Here is a 17,619-nt window from a genome sequence, read left to right on the forward strand (position 1 = left end):
TAGGGCAGCCACCTCATCATCCTGCGACACCCTTAGGACAGGACACAGGTGCTGCCGTGGGCAGAGGGCCCTGATAACCCTCACAAAGCCCTTCCACTGGGAGGCTAGGAGGGCCACTGCCACTGGGGGGTGACTCCCACTTGGGAGTCTGTTACTGACTCGTGATGGTGACATCTTGGTGTGCTTTCTGTTCTGCTGGGAGCTCAGCCATTCCTCTGGTGTTTGTCAACTGGGTTAGAGTGTGTAACTCTAAACTGGAAGGTGAAATGAGGGAGCCCGAGAGAAGCCTAGGGACCCTCACTGAAGAGGCAGTGTGGACCTGGGACAGGCAGCCTTCACACCCCTTCCTTTCCAGAACGTAAGCGTAGTGATTGTGTCCTTCCCTCTGTCCGTTTGTTTTGTAAACAATAAAGGGTCAGGGGAATGTGGTTCTTGTGTGTGTTGACTGTTGCCAAGGGCTCTGTCCCAAAATGTCTGAGCAGGTGGGATTGCGAGCCTTGGAGTCGTGAGGTGGGCACCTCACGCGTGTCTCCAAGCTTGGATCTCATGGCACTGTCCCACTCCATGTCTCCCCACTCTGCTTATTACTGGAGTCAGGACAGAGCCTGCAGTGCTGGAACCAGGACCACAGCAGTCACAAGCCAGCCTTGGTGTCCCCACCTCCACAGAGCAGCAGAGAAAGGTTTACTAGGTGTGGCCACATTGGGCAGAGGGACAAGGAAAAGGCTCAGTGTGGACAGTGCCTGCCACGTAAACCTGAGTGATCCTGGGAACCCATGATGGAAGGAGGGAACTGATTGCCCAAAAGCTGTTCTCTGTTCTTCATATGCCACCCTGTGGCACGTGCCACCTCACGTACACTTATACACAAACACACGGGGGTGGGGGGGACAGAGACAGAGAGAATGACTCTCCCAAGCTCTTCTTTGGGTTCCTGACACACAGTTTAGGTTTAAACAGAAGGCAAGAGTTAGGCCTAGCTAAACAGGCCTGGTCAAGGTGTGGTCCTGCCCATCACTGACCCATCACTGTGTCTGGCCCTGGCTCCTCAGCTGTCTGGCCAGGTAGTCTAACAAGTCAGACCATGTGGAATCCTTCCAGGAGACAAGGGTCTTCTCTGCTGGCAGCAGGCCTCAGCTTTTCCCTTCTCAGGTGAATCCCCTGGGAAAATTTCAGTTTCTTGTAACCCACTACATCAGTTGTCTGGTAGGCAAGGAGAGGGATGTGGGTGTCTGTGTCTCTGTCCTTCCTCTGGTCCGTTTTCTGTGCAGAAGGCAGATCATCTTGGAACCACTGCCCAGGGCTGCAGGGACCAGAGTGTGTTCAAATAATGTGCACATGCGGATCATTTGAGGGAACCTGCAAAGTTTGCTGACAAATGACACCAGAGTATGTGGAGAATGTGCCCCTCCAAGGATGTACAGAGGTCCCCAGGCTGAGACTGAGGGCACCCCAGAGAGGTGAGGAAGAAAAGTTACCAGTATATCGCCCCATTTCATGAGAGACTCCCCTAAACAAAGGCTGTTTGGTCATACTTCAACCTGTTACCGTAAGAGACCATTTTCCTTTCAGTGTTGAAAAGCAAAGACAATCATGGGTTTATTCTGTGGCCAGAGAATGGAGAAGTGGGGCCTGGCTTCCAGGGCTGGGTGTGGGAAGCCACAGCTACAAAGCAAAAGAAATGAGAAGCCGGAGGCCCTGTGTTTACTGGGAACTAGACACTTCCTTTTGAAGCTTCTGTTCTGTTGAGGTCTTAGTGACTCACAACTGCCTTGGCTCTGAGGCTCTGTCTCTTACAGTATTGGGAGGGGATTTAGGGTCTGCTAGAGGTCACTGTGGCCCTGAAGACCTCTTCAGGGCATTATCCTGAAGAGGCCCTTGTGACCTCCAGGCCCATTGTTAAAGATAAGCACTGTTGGGGGCTGGGACCAGGATGGCCCGCTGTGATACTCTGCCCTGGGTAACCAAGATGGAAGCACGATCACTTGACCTTTGTCCCCTCAGCTTGCTCTTCCCTGCAGTTTACTCTGAGTCTCCAGATGAGTCATGGAGGAAGCTGCATGTTCCTGGGGCCTGGCCTCTGGAAGTCCCCCTGAGTTTCAATGTCTGGGCCCATTAAACCACATCTGTTGGCTATGGAGTGGCCATAGAGCAACTGGACCTGCTGCAGACTCTACACCCTGTGATGGCCCTGTCTCTGTGGCCTAGCATCCTTCCCTCCATGGGAAGCATAGAGCTCTGGGCCCCAGCTGGCTGACGGGGCTGACCCAGAATGCAGGCACCAAGCAGGCCAGCACCCTTATCCTCCCTTTCACATTCTCATCTGAGGTGACAGGAGCCACAAGTTAGCTGGCACCCAGTTCAAGAAGCTTGGACATCTCTGCAGAGTCAGTTCTGTCTCTGCCTATCGCTCTCTGCATGCGTTTCCCAGGACTGCAGGACCCCACACCCCGGGAAACTGCATGCTCAAGGGAACCAGTTGTTGAGTTCTGACCTCTAGGCTCTGGGGCTCAAAGCTTTGGGGTGAATCCAAAGGGGCTGTACATCAGAATTTCCTGGGGATTCCAAAACAACAATGCACTTCTCCCACAGGCTGACATGGACATTGGTGTCTGTCACAGGTGATTCTGGCCAGCCCAGGTTGAGATGCGCTGGGCAGAGAACTCCCCAAGTAGAAACCAAGGTGTAGGATTTTTGTTTGTTTGTTTGTTTTGTTGAAGAAGGAGAATGGGTGTGAGTCAGGCAGAACCTTTGGTGCTCTGTACCCTGCCCCACTGGGGTTGTCAGGAGATTGGGTTACTGAGTGTGGGTGACAGTACCATCAGATGTGTGGGAACCCAGCATATCTGCTCACCAACTAATGCTTGGGCTTGGTGCTCCCAGGTCCAGGGCTGGAATAAGGAGCCCAAGGCGTAGGGATAAAAGGACTTAGAATCGCTGTAAAAGTTTTAATAAGGAATAGACAGACACTAGAGACGGGGCTGGAGAGAAGACTCAGCTGTTAAGAGTCCTTATTGTTGCACAGACCCCGGGTGTAATTCCCAGTGCCCACATGGCAGCTCACAACCATCAGCAGCTCGGGTTCCAGGGCATCTGATGCCCTCTTGTGGCTCCCATATGCACATCGTGCACATGGTGTGCTAAATACAGACAGAATGCTCACACACATAAAGTAAATGCATCTTAGAAAACAGTAGACACTGAGGACAGAAACACAGCAGGTGAATTCTAAAAGAGAATCATACACCTGAAAAGGAATGGGGTGATTGTATACCAATTGGAAGTCACCTGGCCTGCCTCCTGGGCCTTCTGTGTCAGATCCTTTGGGTGGACTCCACAAGGACAGCTCAGTGTCTCGAGGTAGTAGCTCTTACAGTGCTAGGGACTGGGTGAGGTGCAGGAGCCGTTAGGAGTTAGGCCCCCACTGTATAAAGTTACCACGAGTCTGGGGAATTTTACCTTGTTAGTTTTTATATTTTAATGTAATGTATGTGTACAGGTGTTTGTCAGCTGTATATGTATGTGTACCACATGTGTGCCTGGTGCTCCGTGGAGATCAGGAGAGGGCATTATATCCTTTAAAACTGGAGTTACGAGTGGTTGTGAGTCACCATGTGGGTGTTTCGAACTGAACCTGGGTCCTTTGCAAGAGCCACAAGTGTTCTTAACCACTGCGCCATCTCTCCAGTCCCCTTTGATTTTTATTTAAGTTTTTACGTTTCTTTGCTATCCGTGACCACATGCGTCATACATGCCATGGTGCACATGCAGAGATCAGAAGAGAACTTACAGGGGTCGGTTTTCTCCTACAGTGAGTCGCAGGGATCAAACTCATACGTCAGGACTGGCTGCAGGTGCCCTTCCCTACTCGCTATGAGAACTATGCTAGCCTCTAACTCCCAAAGATCCACGTGCCTCTGCCTCCCAACTAAAGGGGTGTGCCACCATGCTCGATTAGCCCTGCTTTTTTCCCCCCCGCTTTAAACTAGGTATTGTAGGAACCTTTTAAGATTTAATTTTTTAAATTGTGTGTATGTGTGCATGCACACACTTGAGTGTGGGTGCCCACAGGGACCAGAAGTGTCAGATCCCCCTGGAGCTGAGTTACAGGCTGTTCTGAGCCAACTGGCATGGGTGCTGGGAATCGAACTCAGGTCCCCTGTAAGAGCAGGTCATTCTCTTAACCACTGAGCCACCCCCAGCTCCTAGTGCTGTTGTCTACTCTTGACCTTTTTGTCTCTATCTGTCCCTCAGATACCGTCACTCCAAGCACAGCAGGTGTGTGCGTGAGCACAGCCTGTCTCTCCAGATCTAGGAAAGGAATGTGCTGCCCACGTCCTGCTCAGTCTGTTCCACCTGAGCCTCTGCTCCCAGGCCTGCTTGTACCACCTTTCCACTGTCCTCACCTGTCCCCTCCCACGGTGTCTGTCTGGCCAGCCTGGACATGCATCTGATGGTCAAACACAGCCGTAGCCTAGGTGCCTGAACATTGCTGCATTATCTGCTCAGCAACAGGCCACTTGGGTGCCTGCCATCTCCCCAGCAGAGCAGCGAGTAAGCAGCGGGCTGCTAGCCTGTCTGCGGCCAACCCCAGAAGCGGCCTCTGTCATGTGTTTTCTGGAAATCGAAACCAGACTAGGTTTATGAAGCATTTCCTGGGACCAGGCTGAGGAGAACCACATGGTGGAGCCTCTCAGTCCAACAGTCTGCAGAAAGCTCCCGAAGGCAGCCAGCAGGGAGGCTCCAGGACCACCTTCAGCAGCTGCCCGGGAGTCCCTGTCTCTTGCTTCCAGGTGAGTCCCCACTCCACACAGCATGGTCACCGGCAGGCCACCGAGCCCAGAAGCATCGTGCTCCTCCCAGACCTGCAGGGCCTCTGTGCAGTTGGGTGGGATGTTTGCTGAACAAGCATCAGCTAAAGGGGTAAGTGCGTTAGAATTGAGCCCTTGGCCCTCTCCTGGGTCTGTGGACTCGCCCAGGCCTAATCCCACCTGCACAGAGGTACTGAATGAGCCAGCATAGACAGACTTGTCCCAGCTTCCCACACAAAGGAGTCAGACAGAGGACATCCACCTGCAATGTTCCCAAGGCCAAAGTTCCGGACCCAGCATGGACAGACCTGTTGGCCACACCTTATAGTAAATGGAGAGGATGGGTACCCAGTGCAGTTTGCCTTGGGACTCAGGTTTCCCAGAAGCCAGTGTTTCCTGGGATTAAACTGGGTGATGTCTCAGCACACGGATGTGGGGCTCCCTGGCTCCTTCCACCTCTGCCAGGGTCTGTTCGGTAGAAGGTGGTCACCCCTGGGCAGACCCCAACCTGGGGCTCACCAGCTGTGTGATCTGGAGTCAGTTGACTCCCTAGCTTCAGCGTGTTCACTTGGATGTGGAAACTTGCTTATTGCGCTGGGGTCTTGTTTATTGTATGACTGGCTTCAGAAGGCTGACGGGAGCCTGCTGAATGGGGTGGGAGGGTACAGAGCACTGAAGGCCAAGCTTCTCACCCATTGGTGTGCTACAGGACTCAGTGGTCAGAGCCTATGCCCAGACAGCTCCCCCGATAACCAGGCTCAGCCACCCATCCTCCGTGGTCCAGTTACGATACAATAATGAAAAGCATAAAAAGGAACTATACCTAATGTGGCTGCATTGAGAAGATGAACGGAGATCTGGCCTCCCCCTGGAGTCCATCAGGGGGTATTAACATGAGGTTTAGATTTAAATGGAGGGCTAAAAGTGTGCATAACGAAGCTGGCCTGGTCCTTGCCTGGCTATAAATCTCTTTCCTGGAGACAAGGCCCCCCTATTGATGCTGTCACCAGACTTGAGCCTTTCAGCATGAGACACCCAGGGGAATTCCAGCTCTTTGGGGTGCCTTGTTTCAGTGGTCTGATAGCCAAAGGGAGGGGCATAAGTCTCTCTCTCTCTTTTTTTTTTTTTTCCAGAGCTGAGGACCGAACCCAGGGTCTTGCGCTTGCTAGGCAAGCGCTCTACCACTGAGCTAAATCCTCAACATAAGTCTCTCTTAGAACATCTTCACCCCTGCCAGGATGGCTACAAGTGGACTGGGACCCTGAGGTCCTTCATGCTGGTCTAATGCAGAAGTGTCTGAGATGGGAGTGGAGTGGCAGTGTGCATGCGTGTGTGTGTGTGTGTGTGTGTGTGTGTGTGTGTGTGTGTGTGTGTGTGTGTGTGGTGTGTGTGTGTGTGTGTGTGTGTCTGTGTGTGTGTCTGTGTGTGTGTGTGTATGTAGTGGGGGTGGGGGCAATCCTGGGATTTCTGCTGGTCCTGGGATATCTCTGTTGCACATCCCTGGGCCCCTGGTCTGAGCAACAAAGACACAGCTTGAGATTACCAGCCCTTGCCTAGTAGATAATGCTCCCCATAGCACCACCCACTAGCTAGAACCAAGCTTGCGGCTGCTGGGCATAGAGCGGGTGTCACCAGGGCTGCTGCACCTTGCTCTGTGGGTCATCCCCCTCCTTGCAGGGGTTGAAGGACAGTGCCTGGATGGGGGGCACATCCTACAGACAGGCAAGAGCTTAGACCATAGTCTAAGTACTGAGTCCTCCTCAGCCCACTTCCTTAGAGCTGTCAGCACCTTGGGAGTTGGCCCTGACCCACCCCCCACTCATCCCCGCGTCACACCATGGAGCCCCAAGCCCTTCTGCATTGTCTCTGTCACTACTCTCCTGAGGAGGGGTCCCCTGTTCCAACCTCATCCACAGCTCCCTTCCCCCACTGGCATCACTTGTGCCTCCGGGGCACACCACGCAGGGAGCTGCTGCCTGAAGATAAGGCCAACTGTTAGCAGGCTTACACCCTGTTCATCGCCAAGGGACAGCCCCTTGTGCTTCCTGGATCCTCACTGCCAGGAGCCCTCAACCCTCCTGTTCCACCTGGGAAGTCTTCCTGACCTGAAGGTTGTCCCACAGAGCATGTGAGAGGCCTGCATGAGAGCCATCACGTGGCCATCTGGGCCCTGCAGAAGAGGGACCACCCACAAAGCTGTCCTGTCCTCAGCAAGCAGGGGACCGTGGAACTGCTGGTCTCCAGCAGAGAACTGTTGCTAGTCTCACTCTGCTGTGCCTTCCGCTGCAGGGCTGGGCGTCTAGACCAGGCAATGGCTCTCCTCTGGCTCCTCTCTGTGTGGTTGCTGGTTCCAGGGACTCAAGGTGAGTCGTGCCCGCTGGGAAATGTCTAAAACAGAAGTCCTCAAGGCTGCTGCACCTTGCTCTCTGGGTCATTCCCCTCCTTGCAGAAAACCCAGGTGTCATTCAGTGAGGTGCCATGTCTCAGGATTCTCTTCATGTGGATCCCCAGTCATCCCAAATAATGGTGGTGTGTGGGCCCTGGGGCTCCCCTGGGCCCAGGTGAAACTCAGGTGATGGAGAAAATGCCAAGGAACCTTCCCATCTCATCAGTGTGCCAAGGAGGGAGTGCTGGGCCTGTGCTATCCTGGAATGGGTGGCCTCGGGACACAGGTTAGAATTCAGAGTCCCTGGGAGTGGTCATCCTGCACTCTCAGCTGAGTGTCCCTCCTTAGCATGGGTGACCCCCAAATTCAAGCACCCAGCTATTTACTGGGCAGAGATGGGAGCCCTGGAGGGTGGGGGCGGTGCAGGAGCCCCTTGGCTGCTTGTGCCCGAGTGCAGACTGTCTGTGGTTCAGGGTTGTCTGCTTTAGGCAGACACTGTAGGGATGAGGTAGAGACCCTAGGTGTGAGCTGGGGCCGTGCTGTGTTGCCCACTCCTCTCTTACCACACCACAGCTCCCTCAGTGCCACACTTTGGAGGAAATAAGCAACACTGTGCTGTCCAGTTGCTGAGTGGGGGCAGTCCAGAGGCCCTGAGGATGAGATGCATTTTCACTTGAGACAATTTCAATTTACATTGGATTGTCAGGGCATCACCCTATCATAAGTCGAGGGGCATCTGCTCTCTGCCTGTGTCTAGGGGCCCAGGGACAACCTGTCCCCTCAGGCCAGTATTCCAGAGAGCCAGCAAGGGGCCTCTTCCTCCCAGTTCTTCCTGGGGGCCACCACCTCTACTCTGCAGGCTGGAGAGCCAAGGTGTCCTTTTGGAGCAAAAGACCCAGAGCTGAGATAGAAAGGCTGTGGCCTCTGTGGGGTCCTCATAGAGCTTTCCTGCCTCCTCGGTGGATAACCTTTCACACCCAGAAAGGGGGCTTTGAAGTAGTTCAAGAGCAACCCCAGAAGGCCACTCCGCCCCAGCTGGGTAACCTTCACCCAGCAGGACAGCACAGAGCATGAGGTTCATGGGGGATAGGCACCAAGACAGGCCAGCCCTCCTCCCAGCTGACCTCTACTTTCCTGACAGGTACAGAAGATGGGGACATGCGTCTGGTTAATGGGGCCTCAGCCAATGAGGGCCGCGTGGAGATCTTCTACAGAGGCCAGTGGGGGACAGTGTGCGACAACCTCTGGAGCCTTTTAGATGCCAACGTCGTCTGTCGGGCCCTGGGCTATGAGAACGCCACTCAGGCACTGGGCAGAGCTGCCTTCGGGCCAGGTGTGGCTGCTATCCCACCCCCAAAGCTGAGATCACTTAGTAATGCCCCTCAAACATCCCTACTGTGTCTGTGAGCAACCCTGTTGCAGGACCTGCTCTCCACCAAGGGTCCAGTTCCTCCTCCAGTGCATCCCCTGGCTTCCTTTTGTACCCACAGGAAAGGGACCCATCATGCTGGACGAGGTGGAGTGTACAGGGACAGAGTCCTCACTGGCCAACTGCAGCTCCCTGGGCTGGCTGAAGAGCCGCTGTGGGCATGAGAAGGATGCAGGCGTGGTCTGCTCCAACGGTGAGCTGCCCTTGCCCTCCCAGCACCTGAAGGAAGCAGTGGTTAAACCCATGCCCCTGCCTGTCCCAGCACCCCTGAGAAGAGCACTCCTGATATGGCTGGGACGTATGAAAAGCCCACTTCCTCCAAGAGAGCCCCTTGTGTTACCCATGTCACAGAAGCTTCTGTAGCAGGACAGTGGATTATGGGCATGACACCTGTGTGAGGGAGGGTTGGCTCTCTAAGGCCCAGGGTCTTGTGCTTATTACATGCTCTGACACATTACATAGCACCCCTGTGCACAGGTTGTGTGGTGACATTGAAGTGATTCTCAACGGCTATGGTCAAGGACACTGGTGCCCAAAGCCCTGCCTGCCAAACCCTGACTCCATCCCAGCTCTTCACCTCCACTGTCTGTGGCTCAATGGGAGCTTTCCTTCCTGGATGCCATCTGTGGCTTCCTCCTGGGCTGGCCCATGGGATTCCCCTCTGTCCCAAGTTGGGGAACTGAGCCATGAGGGTATTGAATCCTACAAGGTCAGACAAGCTTGGAGACAAGCTGATCTGGGGTGGAAGGCTCAGACTTGGGGAGCCTCATGAATGTGACTAAGCTGTGCAGGCTTCTGGGAAGGCAAGAGGCCCCTCTGGCTGGGGAACAATGTGAACAGGAGACTGGAGGTGGAAGCTAGGAGGGTACCAGGGCCACAGTGTGAGGAGACTCAAGGAGCCAGCCCACCTACTCTAAATGTAAAAATCAAGCCAAACCCTCACAGGGCAACAGATGATGTGGAATGGGGTTCTGGATTAGGCTTTTGGAGGCAGGGAAAAGTGGGGATGCCCAGAGGCATGCCGTAGCCCCTCAAGGATTTGTCCCCTTGGGACTGGGAAGCCCCGAGTTCTAATGTGGGGCTGCTGTGGGACTCTAACTTCTTAGGCTGTTCACTGGGTGTAGGAGAGTGGCCTCTGCAGTTACTGATGAGTTTGTAAAGAATGGGCACAGACTCAGGGTAAATGTCTTCCTCCCTCCTCTCTCCCTCCTTGTCTGTCTCCCTCCCTCCCTCCCTCCCTCCCTCCTTTCACTCCCTTCATTCGTCCCTGCCTCCCTTTTTTTTTTTTTTGGTTTTTTTGAGACAGGTTTTCTCTGTGTAGCTTTGGAGCCTTTCCTGGAGCTCACTCTGTAGCCTAGGCTGGGCTCGAACTCACAAAGATCCTCCTGCCTCTGCCTCCCAGTGCTGGGATTAAAGGCGTGTGCCACCACCGCCCAGCCCTGCCTCCCTTTCAAACCTCAAAGCCCACCCCCAGTAACACATCTCCTCCAACAAGGCCACACCTCACAATCCTTCTAATCCTTTCCAACAGTCCCACTCCCTGGTGACCAAGCGTTCAAATCTAGGAGCCTATGGAGGCCATTCTCATTCAGACACCACAACACTCTCCACAAACCAAACACACAGTGCCTGACTGTGGGGAACAGGAAGCCAGCCTCTGTGTATATAAGGGCACGGGGCCACACATGGCTACAGAGGCCAGCAGGACCTGCGCCCATTTCATGAGGTTCAGAGGGCAGCTGCACCCTTCCTTAAGGCCTGTTCCATCCTGCATCTTCTCACAAGCCCTTTTGAGCAAAGCCAGGTGCCAGGACGGCTGGTACAGATGAAGAACCTGACTCCTGAGGTCCAACGGAGCTTAGAGTTAGAGAAAATGGTCCGCAGAGCCCAAACCCTCACACAGCAACTCCCTCTGTCTCTCCCAGAAACCAGGGGTGTCCATGTCCTGGACCTCTCTGGAGAGCTCTCAGATGCGATGGGCCAGATCTTTGACAGCCAGCAGGGCTGTGACCTGTTCATCCAGGTGACAGGGCAGGGGCATGGGGATCTGACCCTCTGTGCCCACAAGCTGATCTTGAACACCAACCCTGAGGCCCAGGCCCTGTCGCAAGCAGTGGGCAGCAGCGTCATCATGAGAGTGGACGAGGAATGCATGCCTGTAGTCAAAGACTTCCTCAGGTAAGCCAAGCCTTCAGCTCCAGCAGTGCTGGGCTGCACGCTCTTCCCCTCCTCCACACTCCTCCTGACGGCTAGAGCATCCACTATGCTAGGGTGGGGCAGCAGGGTAGTAGATCTGTCCTGCACACTCAGGCGTGTGCTCATGCAATACCCATACACATGCACAGCCATTTGCATGCTTCCTCACACTGCACACGTCTGCACTTGCAGACAAACAGCAACAAACTCACATCTGCAATCACATGGTGACACACATCTGAATGGTTGCTGCACTTGTGTGAACACACATTCACACCCAGATGCTTCCTGCACTTGCATGGAAGCATTGAACACTTGTACATCTGAATACTTGTGCGCGCGCGCGCACACACACACACACACACACACACACACACACACACACACACGCTTATGTATCCAAATGCTTCCTGTACTTGTATAAACACATGCTCATGCATCCAAGCCTTTCTTTTACATGTGCCCGTTTGTCTGCTTGTCTTAGTCACTGCTCTGTTGCTGTGAAGAGACACCATGACCAAGGCAACTTTTTAGATGAAAGCATTTGATTGAGGGCTTGCTTGCAGCTCCAGAGATTTAACCCATTATCATCATGGTGGTGGGGGTGGGGCAGGGAAGCATGCAGGCAGTTGCTGGAGCAGTAGCTGAGAGCTTTACATCCTGATCCATAGGCAGAGAGAGATGGACCTGTCATGCGCTTTTGAAACCTCAAAGCCCACCCCCAGTAACACATCTCCTCCAACAAGGCCACACCTCACAATCCTTCTAATCCTTTCCAACAGTCCCACTCCCTGGTGACCAAGCGTTCAAATCTAGGAGCCTATGGAGGCCATTCTCATTCAGACACCACAGCATTCTTTTTGTTGTTGTTTGTTTTGTTGTTTGTTCCAGACAGGGTTTCTCTGTGTAGCTTTGGAGCCTGTCCTGGAACTCAGTTTGTAGCCCAGACTGGCCTTGAACTCACAGAGCTCCACCTGTCTCTGCCTCCCGAGTGCTGGGATTAAAGGCGTGAGCCACCACCGCCCGGCTCACCACAGCATTCTTATGTACAAGCATCCCATGCACACTGAACTGGTGTACACACATGTACTCTCACCCACATTCAGTGCATCCAAATACATGCATTTCACTCTACAACTCTAAATACTCTCTCCTAATCACCATGCGCTCTTATGATGAGAAGTTTTTGATTTTCTGAGGTTATGACCTTAGCATGGAGTTGTCTGTTGTCCCCTGGGAGGGGCACATGGAAATGGAGTCCAGGTGGGCACTGGGTAGCATGAAGCTCCTACAGCAAGGCTAGAATGAAGTTCCAGGCTTCGGCGGGGGGTGGGAGGGGTGCACCTTAGGAAGGCATGGACAGTGCAAGTAAGACGCACAGACAACCCCCTCCCCTCTCTGTCATGTGTCCTAGGTGCTGCAGAGATACAATGGGAGGTTCTTGTGTACTTGGGGGGGGGGGGCACAGGGCGTATGTAGAGGTCAGAGGACAACCTGCAGGAGTAGGTTCTCCTCTTCCACCGTGTGGGTTCTGGGGATCAACTCAGGTGGCCAGACTTGGCAGCAGTTGACTAGGTACCGGGTCATCATGCCAGCTTCAGCGTGAGATCTTCCCTGCCCAGTTATTGGTCTTGCTAAGAGGAAGGCAGGAAGCCATGACTTCAATGCTGTCTGTGAAGGGAGGAGGGAGAGCATGCTCCTCCGAGGAGCCTCGCAGACTACCTGGCTCCTGTCAGCTCAGGTGCAGGATTCTTACAGATGAGAGGAAAGACAGTTAGTGGGGTCCACATTCCTCCCCAGCCTCTGCCACCAGCCTTCCCTCTACACCTCCCCAGGGATTGTCAAGATCACACAGGTTCCCCACTCAGGAGGAATTCTCAGGCTTGCGTTTTGAACGCAGGGATTTTAAGACAGAACATTTATTAAAAAGTATTCTCTCTTGTTCTTACGACATGATGCTTTATATAGTGGAATGTGACATTTATGAGAACAATACTGGCAGTTAAACCCAGATTAGAGCCGTTGGCTTTCCGGGCTAGTGTACAGACCTGGCAGGGATCCTGTGTCCTGCTGGTGAATTCTGTATCTAAGGCACAGTGAAGGGTGGAACAGATGCCATCTCTGCCTTCCTGCCCCCCATACCCGCCCCCCAGCTAGAGCCCAAGGTCTGGGCTCTCGTTCTCTCTCTCTTCCTCTCCCATCCCCCTTGGCTTCCCTCTGAAGACGCACGCACGCACCGCACGCACGCACGCACGCACAGGAGACACAGCAGTCTCCCTCAAGCCGCTTGTCCTTGCTAGCTTTAGGCATGTCCCCTCTCTGAATATGTGATTTTTACTTGAAAAGGATGGGCAGGGCAGGGAGATCCACTCTGATTTCTGGAACCCAAGACTGGGGCCTGAGTGAGGGAGGCTTGGGGAAGCATGAAGACGGAGAGGCCTTCACAAGAACACGGGCGCATCTCAGCCTCCCTTGGCACTCAGAGCTGCCAGCAGTCCGAGAGACACCGGCGTGGGATGAGGGTTAGGAACTGGTGCCGATCTTTCTTCCTGGTCTTCCCTCCTTCAACAGCAGGGGGAGGCTGGTCTCTGATGTCAAGGCTCACGGTGACATCAGTGGGACCATGCCCTCCCTATGAGGTGATTTCAGTGAAGGGTCTTCATTGTGGGTTGTGTGGGGTGGGTCAGTCCAGAGGAGAGGGTTGCCATCCCATCTCTGGGATGCTGTGAAGTCGATGACAGGCATCCTCAGCTCTGTTTGAACATTTGTGCACAGAGAGGGAGGGGTACTACTCTGGGCATGGTGGGCTTAGGCCCTCACGTGGCTCACAATCCCAGAGAAGCAGAAATAAGGCGACCAAAGAAGCCATTGTCACCTGACAGGGAGCAGATGCTTAGGGAGAGAGAGGTACGCACAGGAACCCAGCAGGGATCCATGCCGAGACCTCTTCTGACCAAGGCTCACAGTGATATCAGAGAGACCAGGAGATGTAGGCGGGAACCCCTCAGGTGAGGGCACTCACTAAGTGGCTGTGAGTGTCTTTGCCAGCCATTATCCACCACCCCATGGCCTGACACCCCAAAGTTGCTGTCAGTTGGTCTGAAATATGGAGGATAACTGATCCACCAGTGGCAGTACCCTGAAGTGACGTGAGTGGGGAAGGTGTCATAGGCAGCTGTGTGGGAGAGCAGGCCAAACACACCTGCTGTCTGTCAGGGCAGACTTCAGATTCCTGACTTCCCTCCCGCCCCCAGGTACTTTTACTCCCGAAGAATCGAGGTCACCATGTCTTCTGTCAAGTGCTTGCACAAGCTAGCCTCAGCCTTTCAGGCCACACAGCTTCGAGACTACTGCGGACGGCTCTTTGCCACCCTCCTCCCCCAGGATCCCACTTTCCACACACCCCTGGACCTCTATGCGTACGCACAGGCCACCAAGGACTCTGTGCTGGAAGATCTGTGCGTGCAGTTCCTAGCCTGGAACTTCGAGCCTCTGACGCAGGCTGAGGCCTGGCTAAGTGTCCCTACCACCTTGCTCCAGGCTCTCCTCTCCAAGAGTGAGCTGGCCGTGTCCAGTGAGCTGGACTTGCTGAAGGCGGTGGATCAGTGGAGCACAGAGAGTGGCATCTCCCACGTGGAGGAAGAGTATCTGCTGGAACAGGTCCGCTTCCCTATGATGCTGCCCGAGGAGCTGTTTGAGCTGCAGTTTAACCTGAGCCTGTACCAGGGTCACCAGGCACTGTTCCAAAGGAAGACCATGGAGGCCCTGGAGTTCCACACCGTGCCTTTCCCAGTGCTGGTCAAGTACAGAGGCCTGAACCTCACTGATGACACCTACAAGCCCCGGCTCTACACCTCCTCAACCTGGAGTACCTTGGTGACAGCCCGTTCCTCAAGTTCCTCAAGATCACGGGGCGTGCAAGTGTACAGCTACAATCAGTTCTACTCATATGGCTATGGCTCAAGAACCCGGTATGACCCCTACCGGTCCTTCCTGACCCCACAACACCCCAGCTTCCTCTTCAAGGACAAGCTGATCTCCTGGTCAGCCACCTACCTCCCCACCATCCAGAGTTGCTGGAATTACGGCTTCTCTTGCACCTCTGACGAGCTCCCTGTGCTGGGCCTCACCAAGTCCGGCTACTCCGATCCTACTATTGGCTACGAAAACAAAGCGCTGATGGTCTGTGGAGGGTCCAGTGTGGTGGATGTCACCAATTTTGAAGACTCTAAGGCTCCTATCCCCAGTGCCCTGGATACCAATAGTTCCAAGATTTCCTCCGTCTTTCCCTGCACCTCAGGGGCCTTCAGCAGCTTCCGTGTGGTCATCCGCCCCTTCTACCTGACTAACTCCACTGGCCTGGACTAGATGGTCCATCTCTGTGGTGGGGACTCAGACACCCATGTGTCCCCTTTTTGGCCTCCTTCTTTGTAGCTGCTTTCAGCAGCTTGCCACCAGATCTCCCCAGCTTCCACCGTCTCTACGAGCTTTATATTTTACTAGGTTTCAGCCATCACTCACTCCAGTGTTGAGAGTCCCCAGGGCTCCCATTGTAGGCACACGCAGGTTCTGTGAGGTCCTGTGGGATTTCCAGTGCCCACTGCAGAGCTCTGTCTGTCACGGTCACTAATCTGAAATCATTAAAGTCACATGTACTTCTCACGATGCTGGTCCATTCATGCAGGAGGTGTTGCTGGCTTCCTCCAGTGTTTGGAGGGCAGGTGTGCTGGGTTCTGAGGAATAGGGAATGAGATTGTGAACTAGTAGGGGAGATCCTGGTGGTTCTGGGTGGGCAAACATCCCAGTCCTCCAGGGCCACCACAGAGGAACAGAGTGGGATGCAGCCATGGCTATCAAGCTGGTGAGCATAGGGCTGACCTGGTTGAGAATAGGGCTGTCTCTGAGAAGAGACTGCCAGGCTGGTACGCAGAGGCTACAGAACACAGCAGGAGACAGAGGAGGGCATGTGGAGGGAGAAAGAAGAGTCATAGTGAGCAGCAGTTCCTTCAGAAGCCCTTGAGCCTGTGCCAGGGCAGAGGGACAAAGACACCCCAGCATCTGTGAGAATGGACAAGTGGGGAGACTCTATACACATCAGTAGATGCTCAGTCACTCAAAACAGAAGACAGCCAGGATCAGGAGTCAGGCAGAAGAGGGATGCTGGGTGCTGGGTGCTGGGTGACCCACGAGGCCCTGGATCAGGCCTCAGTACTGTGGGGACATCCTGTGAGAGTGTCGCCTTTGGGTCCTGGGCAGTGGGTGCCCTACCAACTCCTTTATGACCAGCAAGAATGTGTGTGTGTGTGTGTGTGTGTGTGTGTGTGTGTGTGTGTGTGTGTGCCCGCGCACATGTGCATGCATGTATGTTCATTTTTGAAGGCAGAGGTTACCTCCAGGTCCCATTTCTCAAGATCAAGAGGTCATTCATCTTGGTCAACTTTACACAGCCTAGAATCATGAGAAAAGAGAGTCTCAATGATGGATTGTCTGCATTGCGTTGGCTTGTGTGCATGTCTGTGAGTTAATTATTGTGGGAAGACCCAGCCCACTGTGGGCAGCACCATTCCCTAGGTAAAGGGGTCCTTACCTGCATATAGGAGGGAAGAAACTGAGCTGAGAACAAGCAAGTGCATGCATTCATTTCTCTCTGATATGACCAGCTGCGTGTTCCTGCTGGGTGTCCTTGTGACGATGAGCTGTGACAGACTAAACTGAGCCCTTTCTCCTCTGAGGTGTCCTTTTGTCACAGCAACAGAAGTGGAGCTAAAACAGCTTATGCAGAGCTTGCTGAGCACTCCCTCCACGTTGTCTGACCTCCATTCTCTTCCCATGAGTCCCATCACCTATGTCCTCATCAGCACTTCGTGTGGTCAACATTTTTTAACTTCACCCATCCTGGTGGGTGTGTCCACATCAGCCATCCCTTCACCACTGCGACAAAACACCTTGAGCAAGTCAACATCGAGGAGAGAAGGTGGATTTAGCTCACACATTCAAAGGTTTCAGTCCATCTTCACGTGATCCCACAGCCTCCTCACGGTCCATCCATTACAAACTCCACCACAGATTGACTCCCTCAGGATGCAGTCCTCTCATAACCCACCAGCTGGAGAGCAAGCCTTCAGCACGGGCTCTCAGGGGCCAGTGTTAGGCTCCAGCTCTTAGCAGTAACTTTGAAGTGACCATCTCCCATCTGCCTTCCTCTTCCCCTTCTGCCTATAAACCCGCCTTGCTCAACCCGTGGGAATACCCCATCTGCTTTATACAACGAAATATTTCCGATTCCAGAATTCCAAACTAAAGCCAATTAAGACACTTAAAGTAGATTGTTGGAATGTGTTCCTTTGACACCAGAAAGTTGAGGACCTGTAGACTCCAGATGGTCAGGTTAGAATTGAGCCTGCCCACTCACTGCTGCACACGGGTGCACTGACCTGGGGGTGCTGCAGACAGTCTCTCAGCTCACAGGCTCTGGGCAGGCGCGCACTGCAGGAAGAGGCTCTCAACATATGGAGGGAAAGTTAAATACATGACACAGATGCAGAATGGGGTGCTATTCAGCCACCCCGAAAGCTCTTGTCATCCCTGTGCTCAAGGCTGAGGCAGGAGGATCACAGTTTTTAGACCCACCCAGGACATTTGATGAAATCACCAGGCCAACCAGTGATTTTCAGACCTTGTTTGAACAAATAAGTAAGTAAATAAATAAATAAACAAGTAAATAAAATGTGTTCACGACTGTTCTGGCTGGTTTTATGTCAACTTGACACAAGCTAGAGTCATTGGAGAGGAGGGTG

The 17,619-nt window shown here is 53.6% G+C and overlaps 1 protein-coding gene across 1 annotated transcript; it reads left to right on the forward strand.

Moving 5' to 3' along the window:
• The first annotated feature begins 549 nt into the window (after positions 1-549).
• On the forward strand, positions 550-15,484 carry Lgals3bp (galectin 3 binding protein). The gene is made up of 6 exons (XM_052756788.1): positions 550-4,793; positions 7,101-7,174; positions 8,339-8,530; positions 8,688-8,819; positions 10,552-10,804; positions 14,077-15,484. Exons 1-6 carry the CDS (start codon positions 4,681-4,683, stop codon positions 15,188-15,190), a joined length of 1,878 nt encoding a protein of 625 aa, XP_052612748.1. The 5' UTR covers positions 550-4,680; the 3' UTR covers positions 15,191-15,484.
• The last annotated feature ends 2,135 nt before the right edge of the window (positions 15,485-17,619 follow it).

This window comes from Peromyscus californicus, unplaced genomic scaffold, assembly GCF_007827085.1.
Source record: "Peromyscus californicus insignis strain IS unplaced genomic scaffold, ASM782708v3 Scaffold_3__1_contigs__length_106647218, whole genome shotgun sequence".
Lineage (NCBI taxonomy): Eukaryota > Metazoa > Chordata > Mammalia > Rodentia > Cricetidae > Peromyscus > Peromyscus californicus.